This window comes from Muscardinus avellanarius (genome assembly GCF_963383645.1).
Source record: "Muscardinus avellanarius genome assembly, chromosome: 5".
NCBI lineage: Eukaryota > Metazoa > Chordata > Mammalia > Rodentia > Gliridae > Muscardinus > Muscardinus avellanarius.
Window position 1 is genome coordinate 47014455 of NC_137790.1, and position 24498 is coordinate 47038952.

The following is a 24498-nucleotide window of genomic DNA, read 5'->3' on the forward strand; positions in this document are numbered from 1 at the left end:
TTGCAGATTTTCGGGACTATGGTTCTGTGTTGTGGTCTCTTTTCTGTTGCTAATAACAACAAAAAAAAAGAGTTAGTTATTAAGAAAAGAGATTACGTTAGGCTTAAAGTTCTGGTCCACGGTTGAGGGGCTGGATCTGGTGATGACCTTCTTGCTGGCAGAGTTCCCAGATAGCACAAGGACAGCAAGAGACAGGGGGCATTTAAGACATTCAGTAAAATTGCCTTTTATATCAGACCAACTATAGAGATGACCCATTAACCCATTAACTGCATGGACAGGTTAATGCATTCATGAGGGAAAAGATCTAATCACCTCTTAAATTCTCACCTGGTCCCCACATCTTAATATCTCATAATGAGGCTCAATTTCAACATATGTTTCATAGGAAATAAACCATATTCAAATCATAGCAATGTACTAAAACTCTAAGGGTTGTTCTGTTTTAACAAGCCCTCTGGGTAATTCTGATAAATGCTCTAAAGAACTAGCAGATTTATGGGCGTGTACAAGGTTGGAGGGAAATGATGGGGGAAATGATCTTGACCAAAAAAAATAAATAAATAAAAGTTATGATGGTAGTGGGAACCTGTAGCACTTTCCCTTATCCTGAGACTGAAGCTCAGACTCCCTGGATTTCTATTTTTCTTCCAGCGAACTGTAGTTGAGGAAATAAGCCTGCCAGGAAAAGTGAGCTTCCTGTGACTGACTTTTCTAGAACCACTGTTAACACATCTAATTATTTCCTCACCTTCATTTTACCCACCCTAAAAATAAAACCTTCCAAATATCTTTTTTATTGCCATTCCTATAGCTGTCATAATTTCCAAATTCCCTAGAGACTATTTTAGCCGTAAGAATTCGCCTACTGAAAGTGCAGAAGCCTTTGGGAATTATCAATTTAAATTCTAACATGTGCTGGTTCTGTGCCTGCATGTAAGCCTGCATATCTCTCCTTGACAGTTCATATTTGGTCTTTGGACTTTCAAGACACAGTGAATTATAACCTGCTCACCACAGCCTCCTGAGAAAACTACAGCTGAACAATTCTATGTCAAACTTTCAAAGAAAATTGGTCAGTTGGAAAAATCCTTGAAATTAAGTTATCTGGAGACTTCATGAATCTAGATAGCACAAAAGTAAAGGTGATATGTTAGCAAGGCAGAGTTAGATGCCAACATGAACATGCTACACAGATGTCATGGCTTTCTCAGGCCAGGCCACATAGCTGAATGTTCTTATTGGCAAAGTTAAAACGATACATTCAACTAAGAAGAATAGGATTCACCTCTCTAGAATTGTATTTATTTATTTATTTATTTATTTATTATTGGTGCATTGTAGTCATATATCTTAATGGAGTACAAGTTGAAGGCACACACATACACATCACCCAATTAGCCCTTACCCAAGTTCTGCCATATTCCCTCTCCCTTTCTCCTTCTCATGTTTGGCTTAGTGTTTGACTTTGATATGTTTGTTAATGTACATAAACATTAGAGAACTTGGAACATGTTTCTTCCCTTGTTCTGAAAATGAAAAAATTTTAGTTAAATGTCAAAGACATAGAGCATTCCAATCTGAATCAGCACCCAAATTCTTCTAAACCTAATGCCTTCCCAGGTATTAGGACCTAAGGAAGGCAATTTAGTGGATTTCATCTTTGGTTTCCTCATGAGAGAACTAGACATTTATTTATTTGTAAAATCACCCATTCCACAAGCAAATGTCCGATAGTTCAGATGTATAGAGCTGTGTGTGAAATGTTGTCAAGATCCCCCCTTCAAGACTTATTCTATCATCTAGTGGGAGTTCTGTCTGCTGAAGGCTCACAGATACAGGCCTTGCCCCCCACCCCCGGCCCAAGGAAGCTACATGCTGGAGGTTCATGTCCACCCCCAGAAGTAGAGACAATCCAAAACCAGTAAATATGAGGTACAAAGTCCATGCCCCATTGTTGTAGTTCTAGACAATCCTGAAGGACCATCTCAGCTCCAGAACTCCTCCAAGTCTCCTAAGGTCTTGGTACCTACTACAATGCAATTCAACTGCTATGTCTGTCTATTTCTTTCCACACTGCTCACAGGTCAATGCTAGGGTTGCCCTCTAATAAACCTGCTAAATACAGTGCTCCATTATACAGTGTCTCAGTAAACCTCACCTGAGACAGACTATGAAGGGGACTTTAGAGAAAATCAGAGCTGAGAAGGGGGAGAAGGGGTGACAGCCTCCTGATAGAGGAATGTGCTCAGTGCAGGGTTGGACACACATAACACATGAACACTAAAAGTGGACTGTCACTATGGTCCTAATTGTTATGAAAACTAGTTGGCTCAAGAAATCTTTCTGAAGGAGGGCCTTACCTCAGCATTGAAGAAAATGAAGAATATAAATAAGCAGGAAAGAAGAAAAAAATTTTTATGATGACAACTGATTCATGTAATTCAATTTGGCAGATAATTCACACATAAATAGATGATTGAAAATAACTGTTGAGGAGAAATTTGGTATAAAAGATTAAGCTTTGTACTTAACCCTGAATTTAAATTTTAACTGACATCTCCTAAATATCAGACTTCAAGAGATTCAGTTCTCCACTCTCTTTTGCCCAGTGGGCATCAGACTATCACCTAATGTCCAGTGTTTCGTGAATATTCATTGTTTCAATGCATTTAAAGCACTTAGAGCATTCATCACTCAGGTGGTTACAGTTCCTTAAGTGGTAATTATTAACACTGATACTATTATTATTAATTTCCAACCCTAAAATTCCATTCCAACAACTTAAGTGTTAGATTTAAAACGTTTTTTTTTAATCTTTGTGCATGTAGATACCAGATGGTAGCCATCAAATCATTTTCTTAGTCTTCTCTTGACATTTATTTTTTATACTGATCAGCTAATCTTTAAGGCAACTTGCCTGGTATTGGCATTAGTGTTTGTTTATTTTTCATGGGTGCCATATAAAGGTGAGTGGAATTCCCTAAAATGTGCTAACGTCTCAGGAAGTATACACTAAAATCATGGGGGTTTTCTTTGCAATTTTGGCTTTATTCCCACAGCTTCAAAAGTAGCCTCATTTGGGCCTGCTTGCAGGGATTCTGACCCTGCAACACCTTGCCTGTCTTCCCAGGACCTCCTTTGAAATCTGGGAGGAAGCTCCCATGCTTCTTTTTCTTTTTTTTCTCACCAAAACCAGCATTATCTAGTTGACTCATCACCTCTACACTCATTACAATCAGACTCACAGCCCTGCCTCCATTGGGGCCACCATACTGGTCCTACCTCAATCTGGGTTACCGCTTGTCCTTCTCCATCATGGCCACCACTTCCTCCTTTCTCTTGTCTGTCTTACTTTCTTCCACAACATCATACCTTTGTGGCTAAACTGCAAATCTATAAAGTCAGCTTTACCTTCCACTCCCAAAATACAGTGTAGAATTTGCTAAACGTAGATACCAATAGATATCCATAAAGCAGTTTGGATATTTTATTGTTCTGAGATTTTTCTGCCAAGGCCATTCCCTCAGGGACTCCTCCTTAGCAACCAAGCCCCACTTTCAATATTGCTGCCTTTGTTTCTATGGGGGGCATTCTTGTTTCTTGCTTTCTTGTTTCTTGGGTGGGGGCATTCTAAATCCAAACCATTACAGGAACCTTCTTTAATTTTCAAGTGGAAATGAAAAGACTTATGTTCCTGTTAGTCTGTTTTGTGTTGCTGAGAGTGGGGGTTTAATAAAGAAAAGAAGTTCATTTGGTTTATATTTCTAGAGGCAGGAAAGCACAAGAGTACCAGGATCTGCTGGGCATCTGATAAGAGTCTTCTTGCCATGTCATCACCTGGCAGGAGGCATCAGAGGATAAGACAGCAAGGATTCTAGCCCAGGTGGCTCTTCCCTTTCTTACAAAACTAATAATTCCATTGTGCAAATCCAAACTCAAGACCTCATCTATCCTCATTACCTTCTAAAGGCTTTGCCTTCAGATATCATTGATATATTTGGGGGTTAATTTTCTGACACATAAACTTATTTTTGCTTTATAATCATTTATTACATTTAAACACTTTGAACATTCTCCATGAGTACTCAATTCACTTCATCAATTAAAAATAACAAGACTTTAAAAAAACATTTTTGTGAACTTTAACATATATGTAGAAAAGTATATGAGACATAAATGTACAACCAAAAATTATTATTTTGGTTCTTGGGATTGAACCCAGGGTGTTCTACCTTGGAGCTATATCTCCAGCACTCTTTTTTCCAAGACAAGATCTCGCTAAGTTGATGAAGCTGGCCTCAAACCTGCAAACCAACACAAACTTTTAGGGAACACTTTCAAGCTGTGGAAGTACCTACAATCACCTCTATGCAATTTTAGAAATTAAATATCCACCTAACTGCTTTTCTTAGACAGGAATATGTCAAGAAAAAACATCTTAGCTATATACTGAAAATGGGTTTTGGTTCAGAAGAAATATCAGCTATGCTACTGCTTCCTGAATATAAACACAGAGTTTGAGGAAGGACTTTACTTTTCCAAATGATTAGACAATCACAGTATTGAGAATATTTGAAATTTCGTGAAATCACACTTTTGTCTTACATAATAACTGAAAATAAGGCTACTCTATTCTTTTCCAAATTATTCTAAATTGACTGGCAGAAAAGTAGAGTACCAAGTAGGAACAAACCTGAGAGACTTGGGATTTCCTAATTATCTTTAGCACATTTTTCATTTTCTATCATGTTATGTGATATAACTCAAAGTGCCTTTTGAATCCTTCTAAATCGTTGACAGTTAATTCTTGTCCATTAGGGACCCACTTCTCACTGTTTGTATTTATCCATCTTAGGAGCTACACCTTTTCATAACTAGCTAGCTGTCTTTTTGTCATTTTTTGTCTCTTATCCTGCTTACGTGTCCACTGAGATGATAGATTTCAAACTGTATTAAACAAAAGCATGCAGTTAAGATATCCAATATAGCAACCATATTGATTAAAATAGATATGTCCTTTACAATTGCTTCCAGTTTTAATTCACCAATATATTTAAAAGTTTTAAAAAATGTCTCACTCAAGACTAGAGTTTACCCTACCCTTGAGATTATTAATATAACCAGGTAAGATAAATCTATTATGATGATTTGGATAGGAACAGTCCCTCAAAACTCATGGGTTGATCAATACGGCTTTTTCAGAGGCAGGACTTGGCTGGAGGCATTGGGCCTGGGGACTTGACCCTGGGGACCGTATCTGTCCATGGCTTTCTCCTTCCTCCCTATATACTCTGCCATCACAATTTTGCCTCTGAGCTAGCCTACCATGGACTGAACCCCTAAAATAGGGAGCCAGTAAGCCTCCCCTCCTCCAAGATATACTTGGTAGATGTTTTCATCACAGTGATGGAAAAGCTGACTAAAACATCTATTAAGCTTTCATAAGGTGAAAAAAATACCAGAACACTTTGCATGTGCATCTGTCTCTGTTGCCCTTTGCCCAGTGCCCAAACTCCTTAAGACAGAGGGAAGCATACTTCAGTGGAAAGAAAGACAATACCAAAATAAATAAGAAGTTGATGGGGTTGCTCTATCTTTGCACTAATGAGTGACTTCTAGAAACTTTCAAAGCCTGAAGACTTACATACATAAAAAGCGAAGAGCCATTCCCAGGTGGCCCATGATTTCCACTGGTTGGGGGAGCTTCAGTCATGTCCTTAGTTTAGGGTTTCTACAGCTTGTACCGTGAGGATTGGTGGATCAGGACAGGTGGGGAATGACAAAGCTCAGCTTGGAAAATAAAAAAAATTAGAAAAATACATTTTATCAATCTTTAAAAGAAAGCAGCATAATAACACTCCCTTGTGGCTGGATATATGAATTTCCATTGCTGGACAAAGAAATGAGACTCAAACATAAATTATTAAAGTTGATTTTATGTACATATGTATATATAATGGAATTTAAAAATTCATCTCATGATGTTTAAAAGAGGATTATGGCAGTGAGCTCTATTATGCATTTTGCTAATCATCCAAAATATTTTATCAAAAATGTTGTTGAACAGAATGTTCCCAAACATATATAAACTAATTTAAGTCATTACCATCACTCTCTAGGGATAAGAGAAAATTGTAAGGATAGTTAAATTCCATGTCCTAAGATGAAAGCTGAATACTTTAAGCCATTTGTAGCATACTTTCCCCATATTTCTCCTAGCATATCTAAATTGTCCTTAATTTTATGGGGATGCTTTCTCAGAAAGCTTGATTAACTAAACAGAGGGATATTGATATTTATTTGCACTTCTCCCTAAGAACATCTGAGACAGTTTAAAGCACACAAAAATGTTTAATAAATTAGAACTAGAAATATAATTTCAAACCCACAAAACCAAAAAGCAAGATCTCGTTTTGATAATTATTGCTAAAAATAGACTGCATGAGCATTACCTCTGCCCCTGAGATCCCTGGTAGCATCCAAAGAATAGAAAAGTTCTCACACACTCAAGAAGCACAGACACTGTAAGAAGGTATAGAGAGGACATTCAGAACCAAAAAAGGCCTCACAAAGAGTTTCTTCTATAATTTTTTTTGTACCAAAGTCTTTGAGAGAGCCAAGGTCAACTGTCAGCAGTTGAATATGGTTTATTTCCATGGGAGAAATGAAGAGAGGGGAAAAGAAACGCTACTGAATATATTCCATGCATATGTGCTTCAAAGGAAAAAATAACCATAGGAGGTTATTTAAAACAATCCTGCTTCACATTATGTTTCTGTATATTTCTTCCACAATAGGATCCCAAAATTAGATACCCTAATATGCTCTTATGATTTCAGGAATCAATTGTACTGTGAGCTCAGATCAGAAATTCCCAAACTTATTTGTCTTGTCGCCCCCTTTTCAGAAAAAAAAAAATTACTCAGAAACCCCCTAGAAATATAACTTCTTTAAGCAAATGAACAGAACAATTCAGTGACAAGCGCACATTATTTTATGCATCTGTACTTTGCTCCCGTGCTCCTCTGGAGGAGGCCTCACCCTCTTTGGGAACCTAAGGCAAGTTAAGACAAGAGGTATGTAAGAATGACCCAGCTGAGGCTTCAAACAGGAGTGAACAAGCAAAAATGGAATTCTGTCAGAAACAAAGGCAGACAATCTTCTCCTTGATCTACACAGACTCTCATCTCTGTTTTGTTTCCCAAACAGGAGTTTTATCTGTGTTTATTTAAGAAAAAAAAAATGTTTATGGCCTACAGATTCACCTTTCTCTTAGTTTCAACCATGCACCAGAACTTCTAGACTGACTGTAAATCCTAATTCCCATTGCTGAAAGGGGGAATATGGTCATTCGATTTTGGATCAGGTCTCCATCCCAAATCCAGTTCGTGGATCTGGGTGCCAGAGACCATGAGAACAATTTTCCAACGCCCTATCCTGCAGGTGGAGGCAGTGTTTAAGGAGAGAGTTGAACAGAAACCCCAGAGGATGCTAAGAATGTGAGGTTACTCTCTGGTGAGGACTTAGAACAGAATTTTCCATTTTCATGTCAATAAATGATACAAAATTATATAAAAACTGAGAGTAAAATACATAGAAATCCTCTACTATGAAAGCCAAGAAGCCAAAAAAAATATTTTTGACAAGGCAAAAATTAAACCTCCCTATATTTGCACTGAATCAGGCTGCAGGCAAAGCAAATATTGTCCTTAGGAAGCAGATTTAAATCAGCTCCCACAATTAGATACACTGTAGATCGAGAGACCAGAGTCTCACACCATAGGATACCATGGAAAAAGATGATTCTGGCCTGGAAATTTTTCAAAGCAGGTGTTCTAAGTAATCAGAAAAGGAACCCAAGGAGTAATGTTCCCATGGAAAAAGTTGTGCTGAGCTGCATAACTCTGCAGATGTTTTCTTGGATGAACTATGAGAAAAGCCTGCTTGTACGAAATGGTAATAGCTTGTCTTGTATATCTGTGATCAATTGCCTTTTGTCTTCTAAAGAAAATGATTTTAGTTGTGATAAAGTTGATGATACTCAATTTTTCTGGCAGCAGTAGGATAGTAGAATTATTTGTATCCTGAAATCAATTCTAGTTGTTGAAAAATTAAACTCATATCAACATCTAGGAAAAGGCTGTCTTTCTATCTACCATGGTAATAAATAACTAATTTGTCTAAACTCAGTATGAAGATATTAGTTTAGAAAAGAATATGTAAGATACAATCCTGATTTATACTACATGACATTGAGAATGAATATATTAGAAATTTTCTTTCTTTAGTTCAATTTTAAAGGGATATTTACTCCCACACTTGAAGATCATACTACTAAGCCTTTTCTTTTTTTGTTTTGTTTTTGCAGTATTGGGGATTAAACCTAGGATGTCATATGTATTAGGCAAATATTCTTATTACCGAGCCACATCTCTATCCCTTAGGCCTCATTTTTAGATAACTTGATTCTACAGACAATGAAATAAAAATTTAGTGAAAAATCAATATGCATAGCAAGAATCTTGTTTCTTAAAAATAATAGTAGTACATATTTAGTGGTATAGAGCCTAAAACTATCTTGCTTCTAATTCAAAATATTTAACTTGGAAACTTCACAAATATGGTCTGAGGAGAAGAGTAATATAAATAATTGAGATTCAGAAAAGCGATGGCACCACAGTTTGTGGTAACAGATAACTGAGTGTGCAAGCCAGTTTCGTATGTAATGTCAGTGGCTGGGAGGCTGAGACATGAGGATCACAGGTTCACAGCCAGTTTCAGCAACTTAGCAAGGCCCTCCATAACTTAGTGAGGCCTTTTTTCAAGAATTAAAAATAAAATAGGGCTGGAGATGTATTTCAGAAGTAAAATGCCCCTAGGTTCAAACCCCAGGACCACAAACAAAAAGAAAGAAAATAGAGTGGGCTCCTTTTCAACCTCTCCAGAATTGATCCCTATGATTATGTAAAGGATGCAGGTGTTAAATAATTTGTTTTTCTTCCAAACAAGTATCGTTCAATGATCCAAAACTTTTCTTAGAACTCCTCTTCAGGGGATGGTGAAAGGAGTGCTAGCATCAAGCAAGAATAGGCCCTTGTCAGATATCTAGGCTCCAAAGTACTTGTTACTCTTGGGGTTCATAAAGCTAAGAGATTTTGCCTACAGTATTGATGGTTATCTTTGCCTTCATACATAATTCTACTGAAATCATATAAGGGGCAATTGTAGCATCTGCATTATCATTAACTGTGAGAATTAAGCAAAAGTCTTCTGTAGGGTTTAATTAATTTAACTCCAGTATTTGGGTGATAATGAATTTAATAGTAGATGGGTTTGAATTGGGCAGATTCTCCCACATTCTAATTTTAATATGTTGTCTTGCTAAACTTGCCGGAAATATTATATGCTCATTTGTTTTTATTTTTGTTTGTTTTTGCATCATGCAGTTTTTAGAAATCAATATGAAATCCGTTAAATATAGGACAGACAGAACTGATTTTTCCCTGAAGCTATCACTTCATTAAAGAAAAAATAAATTGGAGTCTCTCCTGACAGAACATTTAATATTTTTCGTATAACAAAAGGCTGTTTTAGAAAGGTAAAAACAAATCTCCACATTATTTCATGTTACCCTTCCAAACCTATTCATCCGTTTATGGGCAAACAGACTAAGGAAACTATGTCTAGCATTACAATACAAAGAAAATTGCAACTCTATATAGAAAATATTCAGCACAAGAGACATAATAAACAATGAGAAGTGAGTAGTATTGAGTTTAGAAATATAAAGAGCTATTTATCCTCTGTCTGCTTCCCTCATGTAAGATATACATATAATCAAATTCTGCCCTTTATGTTTATTATATTACATAGGACTTTCAATTTCAAATGACAGAAACTCAACTGGCTTAATAAAAAGTGGGACTTCATTGCCTCATATAACTAAAAAGTAAAGGGTGTAGTATGAGCTTCACACCAATCTCTTATTTATTTACAAGAATTAACATCTCCAGTACAAGTTGAAATTTTTAGTAAACTCACATCTCCTTCTAATCCTGAACCCAAATGCGAATGGAAACTTGAGAAGAATATAAACAGGCATGCAGCCTATTGACACTTTAAATTTTCCCAATCTAGTTCTTGCCTATTTCTCCACTTCCTCATTTAAATTTTGATATATATCTCAGACACCTCAAAGTACATAAAAACAATTCCTCACAACATTGTGCTGTTTTGATCTCTGTACTATTTGTGGTGTTGTTTCTTCAAACTAGAGTATCCCAATATCTACACACCACTTAGTGAGTTCAAAATACTTCTAATCGTTCTTGATTAAGTCTAAGGATCACTCCCTTTATAACCTGCCGTTTGCTTCTTCCTATCAGAGATATCATTCTCAGGAAGGCATGGTGGCGAATGTCTATTACCCCAGTACTTGGGAAGCTGAGACAGGAGGATCAAAGTTTTGAGGATAGCCTCAGGAATATAGTGAGAGAGACCCCATTTCAAACTAAAAAGTTAAATAGGGTTAGGGGTGTAGTTCAGAGGTAGAATGTCCCTGGGTTCAATCCTCAGTGCCACCCCCCAAAAAGATAAAGTCCATAAAGATGTCATTCTTTCACTCTTTCCTTATGACACTAACATACACCTTCATTATAAATAAAATTTTACGTTATTACAATTAAGAGCTACCTATCTACCAACATCTCTAAAGAGAAACTTCTATGAAAATAAGCCATGCTTTCATTTCATCTCTCCAAGTACTGTGTCACAAAGTTGTAACACACTTTTCAAGATGGATATTTTTGCTATTTTTGAATGACTAATGAATCATTGAATGAAAATTTCTTTAAAAAAATTTTAGAAGTTTTTCTAAATAAACCAATATATGTTTTTAAATTGATATTACTTCATCTAAATACTAAAATATTTCAAATATTATTCTGTGTAATATCTAAATGCTATTCTGTGAAAAATAGATTATAAAAATATCTTTGAGCCCGGCATGGTGGCACATGCTTGTAAATCCCTGTGCTTGGGAGGCGGAAACAGGAGGATCACGCAGGTTCGAAGCCAGCCACACTGGCTTAAGAGACCCTGTTTTCAAATAAAAAAAAAAAAGTATAAAAATAAGTCTGGGAGTGTAGCCTGGAGGTAGAAGGGTTTCCAGGAACCCCAGTACTACCAAATATATATATATAATCTTTGAGCTTATAAGCCTTATGAAATTTGTGATTGCTAATAGTTATATGTTTAATTACAAAACTATTTTCTCAAACCACAGTAAACATTACAGTAAGACACTATGGAGCCGGGCATGGTGGCACACGCTGGAGGCTGAGACAGGAGGATCGCACAGGTTCGAAGCCAGCCTCAGCTACTTAGTGATACTCTCAGCAACTTAGTGAGACCCTGCTTCAAAATACAATATAAAATAGGTCTGGGAGTACAGCCCGGAGGTAGAAAAAAGCCTTGGGTTCCACCCCCCCGTACCACACACACAAAAAAAAGACACTATAACATTAAGTTCAAAAATATAACTTACCACTATGCAGACACCGACTATATGATACATGGTGATGAGTGTTTGACTTTAAAAATAATTGGTTCTAGATCAGTGCACTAGGGAATCTGTGAAACTTATAAAAAAATTTGATTTTACATTGGTTTTTTAAAGGATGAAACGTGTATGAATCAAGACAAAATATTTCAGTTGCGAATTGTTCTCAAAGACCTACCTCAACAACCAGTAGCAGTATGACATATAGATAATTAAAAATTAAGTCTGTGACATTTCCAATGTCAATTAAAGTTCCCATTGTTTAGGTGCCCCAGACACTTTTCTTTGTTTTTGAAATTTGTCACCTGAATCATATCTGGGGCAAAGTATCTTGACCTCTCAATAATGAACAGGAGTTTGTCTCCCCCCACAAAAAAAAAAAAAAAAGAATGAAAGTATTTCATCATGCTGCAGTCCTGCCTCTGCTTCTGCCTTTCCATCAAATTGTACCAAAGTCACATTTTCCAATTATCCCTGTGTCATTTGGCATTTTTATCTGACAAGTAAATTGAGGTCATCAGGAAGAGTGAATCTTGAAATCTTCAGTTGTCCAGTCCCCAGTTTGACAAACTTACTTGCATTGTGTCTGTAGAAGGGGCAGAGCAGTAGAAAATGAAACCATGCAGTGAAACCACATTTAGGGAGAAAAAAGTACTGTCCCTACTAAGGTCTCTACTTCAACACAGATGATCTATGAGACTTATTTCCATTCAACCAAGAATTCAATAAGCACCTAAGTTAAGTGGAATAGAGAATCTGTTGCCATTCTCTCTTTGATATTTAAAGATGTTTGTTCTTTTGGTAAATAGCATCAAATATTAAATGAGTGCAAAGACAGATGGCAATGCAGTGCTGTGTTTGTACATCTTCCTCCAAATATTTATTCCATTTAAACATAAAGAAGTGTTATTTATGAAAAAATTTAACTCACATTGTTTACTATTAACTTGTCATTGTTTACTATTAACTTGTAAACTGAGCATACTCTATTCCAAAAAAGTGCACGAAGGATCACTTATGAAACTGAGACATATTTCGGGATTACTTTTGCCTTATAAATCAAGCAAAAACACTGTTCTTTAGCCAGGAAGATTTTGTCCATATGTATAAAATGAATTCTTTTTATTCTTTTTTAATTAATGACTCTTTTAATTAATGATGTACTTTTCTTAATCTCTATACTACATAATAGACAATGCCAATCTCTTGTAAGATAGACAGTTGAAATATACTTCTTTTCTTAAGAATATAGACATCAGTTGAGATGTGCCAAACTAAAACTCTCAGAAAGTATAAAATTTTTTGATAGTTTAAATTTTTAATCCAGTTTGGTCCTCAAAGTACTGTTTTCATTCAGATGTGGTGTTGCACACTTGTAATCCCAGTACTTGAGAGTCTGAGAAAAGAGGAATTTAGGTTTGAGGTCAGCCTTAGCATCATAGCAAGACCATCAGAAACTTAATGAGACCTTGTTTAAAAATTAAAAAAAATTAAATCTGGCTGAGGGTGTAGCCCAGGGTTAAAATGCCCTGGATTCAATCCCCAGTACCACCAAAAACAACAAATAAAAATAAAGTATTTGTATACTCCTTTTTTTGATGGTGGTGGTACTGGGGTTCCTGGAAGCCCTTCTACCTCCGGACTACACTCCCAGACCTATTTTATATTTTTGAAACACTCTCTTATGCCAGCGCGGCTGGCTTCGAATCTGCACGATCCTCCTGTCTCTGCCTCCCAAGCCCCAAGCAGGGGGATTACAAGCGTGCACCACCACGCCCGGCTGCATACTCTTTTAAAAAGGATTGTTTTAAAACTTTTAAATGTTTTGAAGAGAAAGTGTTTTTCTAATCATACATGCACAAACTCCTGTCCTTAAAAAATATATTGGACTTATCTGAGTATTTTTATTGACCTGGGATAATTATGTCAAAATATTGGGTTAAAACACAGTGAGTCATCTACCTTAAACTCTGTAGAAGTGAGATGACTAATTCCAAATTTTTGGCTTATGTTTAGTGTGCATTTTAGAATTGTATATCATAGTTTCATCTTTCCCTTCTCTTCTGGGAATCTGCCTAGCAGCATGCACTTTTATACACCTTTCTCTCTCATTTCCCAGCTCGCTCTCTCTCTCTCTCTCTCTCTCTCTCTCTCTCTCTCTCTCTCTCTCTCTTTTTGGAAACCCACCTTCCCAAATGGGTGACTTCTAATCTATTGCTACTGTACTGTTTTATAAGTTTGGTAATCATTAAATATGTCTGAAGTAAAAATGTGAGGAATGAAAGACATCAAAGATTTAGTGTGGAGTAAGCCATGAATTCTTAGTATCTGAAGTCAGTCAGATGTCTGTTCAGAGGATCTTTTTAACTTTTTTTCTTACTTGCTGTAATCACATTCAAAATCACCCAGGCTGCCAGCTAGCTGATTTTAAGTAAGCAGATAAGATGTGTAACTGAACTAAGAAAATCACAGTAGAGATTGAAGAAAATGGGATGACCCTAAGGAATACTTAAAAAGTAGAAATGACAGGCCTGAAGATTAACTGGAAGTTAAAAAAGGGATGTGAATGAGGCTAACTCCAAACCTTCATGCCCGGACATTCCTGAAATGGTATATCCATGGGAAGAGATGGTTTTACCCCTTTAGGCAATGTAAAATATTCAGAATGTTTTAAAATATTGTTTTGAAGAATGAGTAACTGACCACATTAGGCAGGATGACTTGGGAAGGAACACTGTGGAATAGTAATTCCTCAAAAAATTATATGATCAGCCTAGTCATGAGGGGCTAAAGCCTGACATTAGCCTGTGCTTGTAGTAATAAAGACAAAACAATGTAAGACATTATGAAAAATTTCATTTGGGATGCAAAGTCGTAGGAAAATCAAACTGATGCAATGCTTTTATGTCCCGGTAGGCAAGATAATAATATCATCTTCAAAGTCATGTGCGTATGCTATTGTAGAAAAACATTTCCTCAGGTCTCATTTGTAGCTTATCCTCTTTAGTGGTACTGGGGATTGAACGTGGGATGATCTACCTCAGAGCTACACCCCTAGCATTATTTTATTTTTTTACTTTGAAAAGGGTCTTGCTAAGTTGCTGAAGATGGTCTTGAACTTACAATCCTCCTCTCTCAGCTTCCCAAGAACTTTTTATAAGGAGTGTGCAGTCACATCTGGCTGTATCCCATACTCATATGTACCTGAAAATGTGGTAGTGATATAGTGCATATTAAGTGATTTCTTTTACATATTTCTGCATGTGTAAGTGTGTGCGTGTGTACGTGTGTCCGTGTGTGTGTGCCATTGTCATAAGGTTAAGTCATTGTTGATTGTTCTATGTGATCCAAGTAGATAATTTTCATGTATTAATTGGAAACAAACTTTAAAATTAATTTATTTAGGGTGTATTCATTCGAGTCACCTCTCCATGCCAGTGTGGTATGGAGCTGTACCTATCTTCTGTATTTCTATCTTTTAATAAACTTCTTTAAATCTTCAAAAAAATTAATTTATTTACTGCAATCCACTTTGTTGAGATTCAGGCTGTACAAAATATTTTTATTCTGGTAAAATGATGAAGAAAATTTATTTCACTGAGGAGTGTTTTTTGAGAAATACTTTATTCAAAAAAACAACAGCAAACATGTAACTGCTGTCTCCATATAACTTTAAAAAGATGTTCGTAACACAAAAGAGTTAACTTTAAAATGCTATTCTACAGAAAATGGCACAGAATACAAATAACAGATTTTACTTTGAAATGTAAATATAAACTAGAATAATCTTGATTACAGAGAGACAAAATCATACGCCTTCATAGAAGAAAATTCTCTGGTTAAAAATAGTAAAATTGCTTTTCTCTCACACTTTCCTGAAGACATGCAATCTATTTTTTCTAAGTATTTTGATTCCAAGTAAAGAAATTCACTTTTTTTCTCTTTAAATAGAAACAACTGAAGCAAACCCCACTTAATAATGTCGTTTGAATAAGCTAGGCGCTAAGTCCTTGCTCGGTAACAGTTTTTTTTTTTTTTTTACCTTTTTTGATAATTGTTTCCTTGAAGAAGTATACCTCTTTCCTAAACCATAAAACAAAATATATCATTTTAATTTATTTAATAATTTTTCTAAGAATACAACCTCATTCCACCAAGCAAAGAAATGCTCCCCATCATTTAATTACAAGGACATTTCATTTCTTACCATGATTCATTTTAAATACATGTCAGCTGTATAAATGCTGCTTATGAGAGTAAATTATGAATACATTTACTCTTACGAGAGTAATTAGAAATAATCTTGTTCTGGGGATTGAAAAAATGTATAGCACTATAGACACGTTTTCATGACTGAGGGATTTTCAGCTATACTGTATTTTTTTGTCAAATCGAGAAGTTTTGTTTTGGGTTTGTAGAAGTGTCTTTCAACGGATCAAGTCATTGAGGCTCTACCTCAGGATTCTTCCTTCCTTCTCTTTCTTTCCAACACATTCCTCAAACTTCCCTGTCAGTTCATCACTGTTGTGGAGTGCCTATTCTTTTCTATTACTTTGCAAATTACCTTTAAGACAATAGTTTGTCTTGTAATTTTATTGTTTAGTGTCTGCTTTCACCACTGAACTAAAAGTCCATTAGCACAGTAACCCTGTGTCTTGTTTGTTTGTTACTTTATCCCCAGGGCCTACCTCTGTGCCTCCTGTGTAATAGTTGCTCAATAAACATTTATTAAATGACTTAAAGATTAACCTACGACTCAAATTTCTGAGCTTACTCTATTCAACCTAGTAAAATGTAAGAATGTGGATTATTTTTTCAGGAAGGGTGTCTCTAAGTATACAGAATAAAGATCCTTGTAATTAAATTAATCTTTGGTACACTATCCTTCACAGACATTGTATAGCTATATTGGAGTCAAATCATCCTCCCATATCAAGGGAAAATGCGCATATGGATTACCTAATGAATCCAAACTTTTCTTATCAGAATCATTCAAGGCAAATAATAATTCAGTGCATCCACTCAACAAAGTGCTAATTATGCTACTACCATGTATCAAGCCCCATCAGCTGGGCACTATGTTAGTTTCCTAGAGCTATTGTAACAAATTATCACCAACTAGCTGGTTTATAACCAAAAAAATCACAGTTCTGAAGGTCAAAACACCCTTCAAAGTCTAAGAAAGAAGCTTTCTTTGCCTCTTCCAATTTCGGATATTCCCCAGCTGCTTTTTGGTTGATGGCAGTGTAATGCCAGCCTCTGCCTCTGTTTTTCCATGGCCTGCTCCTCCTTATCTTCTCTTCTTTATGTCTCTTATAAGGATACTCAGCATTGGATTTGTGACCACCAGGATAACCCAGAATGACTACAATTTCTATTTGCATGTGTAAATTTTCTTTTTGAGAGGAAGAGGAGCATACTTCAATTCACTATAGACAACATAGCAGTTTTTCTGCCCTCGTGACATTTGCATTTCAATAGAAGAGATGGGTTACAAGAGAGTAATTTCAATGAAATATAATAATTTTAATGATAAAAGTTGTTTAGGGGACTATGAGTAATATGGGGATAACAAAATCTAAACAACCAGAGAAAAGTATTTCCAGATGATGCAATATTCATGAAGAAAGACTATAGGATTTAACCAGTAGAGAAAGTTTGGTTCAGTCAAGGAACTGGAGAAAACTAAAAATGATTAGAGAATGATGAGCTTAGCCTGGCAACATATGCTAGAGAAATAGAAGAAAGCTGAGGGCTTTGGAGTTTGGCTGAGATGAAGTCAGAGCTCTATGATGGACCAAAACTACTATGATAATGGGCAAAAGTTATGCCTGTCAGGACCAAGGGCTATACACAGGTCCTGAAGCTTTCTCTTATTCTCTGGCAAATATTCTTCTTTGCAATATTTTATTGGAGCCTTAAGGGATGCATAAGAACACAGTAAGTTTTTTTCTGAAAAATTATGACAAGAATATTCAATCCAGTTCTCAATCGTCCTTATAAATATTTATTGTTGCTTGTATTCTTCATGCTTGCCATTCTAACTGGAGTTGGATGGAGTCTCTGTTATTTCTATATGAATTTCACTGATTTCTATTGATGTTAAAAATGTTGCAATATTTGCAACATTGCATTTCTTCTTCTAAGTGTTCAGTTAAATTGCCCACTTTTCGATTGGATTATGTGGACATCTTATACACTACTGGCAAGATACTAAGATAGTACAACCACTATGGAGATCATTATGGAGGTACTGATCCACCATATGGTACCACCATATCTTCCAGCTTTACTACTCCTCAGTATCTTTCCAAAAGAATTTAAAGTCTGAATACTATAGTATTACATGCATATTTACATTTATAGAAGCACAATTTACAATAGCCAAATTATGGGACCAGGTATCCATCTATTGACAATTAATAAAGACAATGTGATATATACACACAATGGAATTGTATTAAACCACAAAGAAGAAATAAATTATGTCACTTGCAGAAAAGTGGAGGGAACTCTTGAATATTAATTTTGCTAAGTGAGATCAGCCAGTCTCAGATGGTCACATGTTTTCTCTCATATATAGAAGCTAGACAGAAAATAGGAAACATAAGGGACTTCAGGTAAATGAAGAAAGACCAGTAGAATACTGGTAAGGGAGTGGAGGAGGGAGGGATGAAAACAGAAAAAGGAAGATGAAGGAGATAAATAATTTATATTATATGTCCCTATATCAAAGCATCACTACCAATCTCACATGGATATGGAGGGAGAAGAGGCGTGTGGGGTGGGATGCAGGAGGAAATATACCAAGTGATGTGTTCATGTATGTTTGTATCACTTTGAACCTCACTGTGATGTTAGTTATAATGTACCAACAAACATTTAAAAATAAGAATATTCAATCCAACATTTTTATTGTCATGAAACAGATCAGGCAAGGCTTTGATTTTTCTAAGGCAACAGAAAACTGGTTATAGTAGGTTCTCCTATTAGTGACATGGTAGTTTAAAATATTACCCTTAGCATGGACTTAAAGACAGGCAGAGCAGAGTTAGATTGCCAAAGTTCCTGTGGACATCACATGTGACCTTAAGCAAATATTAGAGCCACATATACACATACAGGAATAATAGTAATACCTATCTATCCAGACCATGAAGATAAAGTTGATAATGAATTTAGGAGCATCGTTTACTAGAAAATAAACAATGGCTGGTGTCGATGAAGATGATGATGTTGTTGATGTTTTGCTAATGATCCAGCCTCATAATCTATAACATATTACTCCCATTGTAGTAGTTCATCTCATTAAACACTCTTATTTTCAATGACCTGATTATATATTTTATTTTCCACAGAGGAGTGTTTAGTATTCCTCGTATAGAAATTTAAAAAACAATTATACAGGAATATGCATTTTTCAAAGTGTCACAACTTAATATTTTGTCATCCAATTAAAATTTTAATTAAAGCAGAGTTTATAAATATATAATCACAAGTGTACAAATGGAACCGTATTAGTAAACCTGGCAGTTTACTATGTAATAATTAGTCAACACAATTTTCTATAACAAAGTAATTTGATTTTCAAAAGTCACCCAATTGCGCAATCTTATTCCCCATCTGAACTTTGAATATAGAGTCTCAATAAATTACTTGCTACCTGACTACTGTGAAAATATATGCTCCAGGTTCAGCACTCCTGAACTATATTATATATTTTATAGATGCAGCAGTTCCTAAGTAAATAATGTTTTCTTTTTAAAATGCCATCTTCTTTATCTTCCAAAAGGTAATGTTGTTTTCTAGAACATCAATTTCTTAAAATTTATTATTTAATAAATTTCAATGAAAAAATGTGACATTTTAGAATACAACATTAATTCCCATAATATCATTGCTACTTCCAAGATTAGTAAATTCAGTGAAGACCAAATAAAACAGCTACAGTGAATTATTTATTGGAAAAGGTGTAACTATTTAACTTGTCTCTGCACAGATCATGAGCTAAAACTCAACATCATAACAGATTGCCTGGAAATATATTGATTAAATCATAGTGACAACAATCTAATTTCAAAGCTTAATAAATGCTTCTTACTGAAAAGTGATAATAAATGACTTTTGTTTTTATTTACATTTTGATTTCTTAAAAACTCTCTTAAATGTTGTGACTATTTTGTTTTACTGACTCAAAAAATATCACTGGGAGTTTAAATACTCTCTAGTAGATACATTTTATGAGGATGTTATTGTTCTGGGTATATATTTGCACACAATGTAGTACATACTTAGCTCCCAGGAAAAATCCCAGGGCATTGTACCTCCGAGCTACACTCCACTGCCCTATTTTTTTAGTCTTTTTATTTTTGAAACAGGGTTTCACTGAGTTGCAAAGTGACTCACTAAGTAGCTGAGGCTGTCTGTGAACCACAATCCTCTGGTCTCTGCCTCCTAAATGCTGGGATTAAAAGCATGTGCCACCATGCCTGGCTGAAAAGATCTACTTTTGTCAACCTTAAACTATACAAGGATAATAACTTCTGCATAGAAATTATGCAGTTTTCTCCCTTGTTATATGGTTTTTAAATTCAATTTGCTTCCTATGATTTGTGAGATCAAGAGATATTTATTTGTAGTAATCAAATAAAAATAAACTTTACTCAAGTAAAGTGATATTAAAGAGTCTTACTTATTTAATTTTATAGAGAACTGATAAGTTATATTGTGAATTCCAGTATAGGAAAGAGAAATGAAACAAAAATATAAAGGCTTAAATTCTGTCCATAGTTGTATTTGAGCAAGTTTTCAACTTCTTTGTGTTTCAGTTTCCTTCCATTCTTATGCTGGTTCTCATCAAGTCCAACTAAAATTGTATCTAATTAAAGTTTCAGTGAAATCCCTAGGAACAAACCTAACCAAAGATGTAAAAGACCTCTACAAAGAAAACTAGAAAACATTAAAGAAAGAACTTGAATAAGACCTTGGAAGATGGAAAAATCTCCCTTGTTCATGGATAAGCAAAATAAATATCATCAAAATGGTCATACTGCCAAAAGTGATCTACAGATTCAATGTGATTCCTATTAAAATACCAACAGCATTCTTCATAGACCTAGAAAAATCAGTCATGAATTTTATATGGAGAAAGAAAAGACTCAGAAGAGCCAAAGCAATCCTCAGCAATAAGAACCAGGAAGGAAGCATCAAAATCCAGGACTTCAAATTATACTACAGACCAGTAGTAGTTAACACAGCATGATATTGGAACAACAACAGGCATAATGACCATTGGAACAGAATAGAAGATACAGAAATAAACTTACACACCTATAGTCAATCGACCTTTGACAAAGAGGCCAAACTCATACACTGGAGAAAAGACAGCCTTTTCAACAAATGGTGCTGGAAGAACTGGCCATCCATTTGTAGAAAGATGGAACTAAATCCTTACCTCTCAGTGTGCACAGGTATCAACTCGAGATGGATCAAAGACTTAGAAATTAGACCAGAGGCCAGGTGTGGCGACACACGCTGTAATCCCCGCACTTGAGAGGCGGAGACAGGAGGATCATGCAGGTTCAAAACCAGCCTCACTGGCTAAAGAGACCCTGTTTCCAAATAAAAAATATAAAATAGGTCTGGGAACGTAGCCCAGAGGTAGAAGGGTTCCATCCCCAGTACCACCAAAAAGAAAAAAAAAAAAAAAAAAGCCAGACGTGGTGGCGCACACTTGTAATCCCCGCGATTGGGAGGCGGGGACAGGATGATCGTGCAGGTTCAAAGCCAGCCATGCTGGCTTAAGAGACCCTGTTTCCAAAGATAAAAAAATAGGTCTGGGAGTGTAGCCCAGGAGGTTGAAGGGCTTTCAGGAACCCCAGTACCACACACAAAAAAAAACATAAAATAAATAAAGAAAAAAGAAAAAAAGAAATTAGACCAGAGACTATAAAGTTATTATAGGAGGGCATAGGCTCAAAATTCATATATATATATACATATATATATATATATATATATATATATGTATATATATATATGCACCCACAGTAACTTTCTCAACAAGACCTCCAAAGTATAGGGAATTAAAGAATTAACAAGTAGGGTGGCATCAAACTAAAACGTTTCTTCTAGTCAAATGAAACCATCAAGAACCTCAAGAGAAAGCCTACAGAATGAGAGATCTTTACAAGCCACCACTCTGATAGAGGGCTGATATCCAGAATATACAAAGAGCTCAAAAGACTCTACACTAGCAAAACAAATAACCCAATCAAGAAATGGGAAACTGAACTGAATAAACACTTCACAAAAGAAGAGATACAAATGGCCAATAGATACATGAAAAGATGTTCTACATCATTAGCCATCAGGGAGATGCAAATCAAAACTACCCTGAGATTCCATCTAACCCCAATCAGAGTGGCAAACATAAAGAAATCAAATAACAACAAATGCTGGTGAGGATGTGGAGAAAGAGGAACTCTTTTACACTGTTGGTGGGAGTGCAAACTAGTTCAGCCTCTATGGAGATCAGTGCGGAGATTCCTTAGAAAACTGGGAATAGATCCACCATATGATCCAGCTATACCACTCCTGAGTATCTCTCCAAAGGGGTTGAAATCAGAGAAGTACAGGAACATATGCATACCTATGTTCATTGCAGCACAATTCATAATAGCAAAAACATGGAAGCAACCTAGGTCTCTATCCACAGATGAATGGATTGCAAAATTATGGGAAATACACACAATGGAATTCTACTCAGCTATAAAGAAGAAAAAAAATCAGGTCATTCGCCAGAAGATGAACAACCTGGAGAACATTCTGTTAAATGAGATCAGCCAAGCACAGAAAGAGAAGGGACATATGTTATCTCTAATATGCCCAAACTAGAGAGCATTGGGGATACCAGAGGGACTCCAGATAATAGAGGGGAAACCTCAGCAAAGCTAGAATGGAAGGATAGGAGAGGAAGAAGGCTGAGGTTAATTAATGGAGAGCTACATCCAAATATGTGTAAAAGTGTAAATATAGCATGATTAACCTGGACACTCATTGTTGGGAGGAAGGGAAAGGAAAGTGGGGGGCGAAGGGAGGGCATCAAGCACAGTCTGAATGTATGCCATTTTCAATATGTTCCACATAAAAAGAAAAAAGAAAATAAATAAATAAAAATTAATCGAACCCATATTTTAAAATATTCTTAGGAGATTATGGAACTACGTAGTACATGTACTTTTTTGTTTGTGGAATTTTGTTGTTGTTGTTTTATTTATTTTTATTTTTGATATGTGATTACTGAGGATCAAATAAAGGGCCATTCTACCTCTCAGCTATACTCCCTTATTTTATTTTATTTTTTTTACCTTGAATCAGGATCTCACTAAATTGCTGAGGGCCTTGCTAAATTACTGAGGTTGGCCTCAAACTTGTGGCTCTTCTGTCTCAGCCTCCCAAGAACTGGGATGACAGACATTTGCCACCATACTTGGCTCCATGCAATTTGAAAACATAGTTTTCTTGCCTATCATACACAAAGCCAGCACAATCCCCAGCACCACCCATTCACAAAGATGTGATTTTGTCAATGAAAAATAAGAATATGTTGTTTCCATATGGTATCTGTTCTTTTGTTTAAAAAATGTAAAGTTTTAAATATTATTTTCAATTACTGCCAGTTACACATCTGCACATTTATTATACATCTATCCTTGTGCTGTGGAAGTGGGAATTTATAACTTTAATGTTTGAATTTAATTCTGTGACATATATAGAAGATCATTCTTAAAAGATTTTACACAAGTCTTTTTATTTTGTTGAAATAGACACCAAAAATTTTCAAAAAGCCTGGTCTATTAGCCAGCGTGTTTAAGAGCAAATAAAATGAACATTCATTTAAAACAAAATCCTGTAGTCTGCCAATTTAGTATTTCAATGCATAATTCATCTTGAAATGTTGGGTACTAAGAATCCATCTACTGTATGATATTTTTGCAAGAAAGAAGAAAGGTTCATGGGTGGGTGACAACAATCTTTTTTCCATTGGATAAAGCCCATTTATTTTTGGTTGGCATCCTGTATGGCAAATACTTAAAGGCAAAACTATGTTGGGTTCATTTGGTATACCTTGCCTTATTTTCAAATAGACACTATGTTGTACCATAATTTTGATGGTGAAATACCAGCCAGGGAAATATTCTTATTACATCTGTGTTTCAGCTTCTGACATGGCAGCGGAGCAGGGGCAAATTCTGGTGATCGCCACGGCCGCTGTCGGGGGATTCACGCTCCTGGTCATCCTCACTCTGTTCTTCCTCATCACTGGGAGGTAACTGACGTTTATCACACTGTCTCAAGATTTATGGAAAATCAAACTTCCATACACTGTGCATTGCATTTAGATGCTTTTCATGTAACAACTTGGATAGAAAAGGAAGCCACTGGATCTCTCGCTCTTAGAGTGAGCTGTGTATAACGGCATAACCCCCATCCTAGTCCTCCAGATCCAGGATCCTGGGTTATGGAATCATCCCAAGACTTGGTAAATTCTGATTGTTTCCTTTACTGCAATTAAATTATACCATTTAAAAAGATTGTTTCAGCCGGGCGTGGTGGCTCATGCTTCTAATCCCCGCACTTGGGAGGCAGAGACAGGAGGATCGTGCAGGTTCCAAACCAGCCTTGCTGGCTTAAGAGACCCTGTTTCCAAATAAAAAATATAAAATAGGTCTGGGAGTGTAGCCCGGAGGTTGAAGGGTTCCATCCCCAGTACCACCAAAAAGTACATATATTTTTTTTTCATAGAAAATATACAATTCAGCAGAGAGCAGTTTACATAAAATTTAATCTTTTCATTATAGAAAAATACAGAACTTATCAATTAAATATTAAAACTAACTATAGTAGAATTAGTTGGGCCTATAAATCTGACA

The 24498-nt window shown here is 35.8% G+C and overlaps 1 protein-coding gene across 2 annotated transcripts in view; it reads left to right on the forward strand.

The window, feature by feature from the left end:
• EPHA6 (EPH receptor A6) overlaps nucleotides 1-24498 on the forward strand; it is a gene marked incomplete at both ends in the record, with an annotated part of 972789 nt that overhangs the window by 652329 nt on the left and 295962 nt on the right. For both annotated transcript variants that reach the window (XM_080695858.1, XM_080695859.1), the window contains one exon: nucleotides 23786-23894. In XM_080695858.1, the coding sequence (XP_080551984.1) occupies nucleotides 23786-23894 (109 nt within the window). The remainder of the gene's footprint in view (nucleotides 1-23785; nucleotides 23895-24498) is intronic.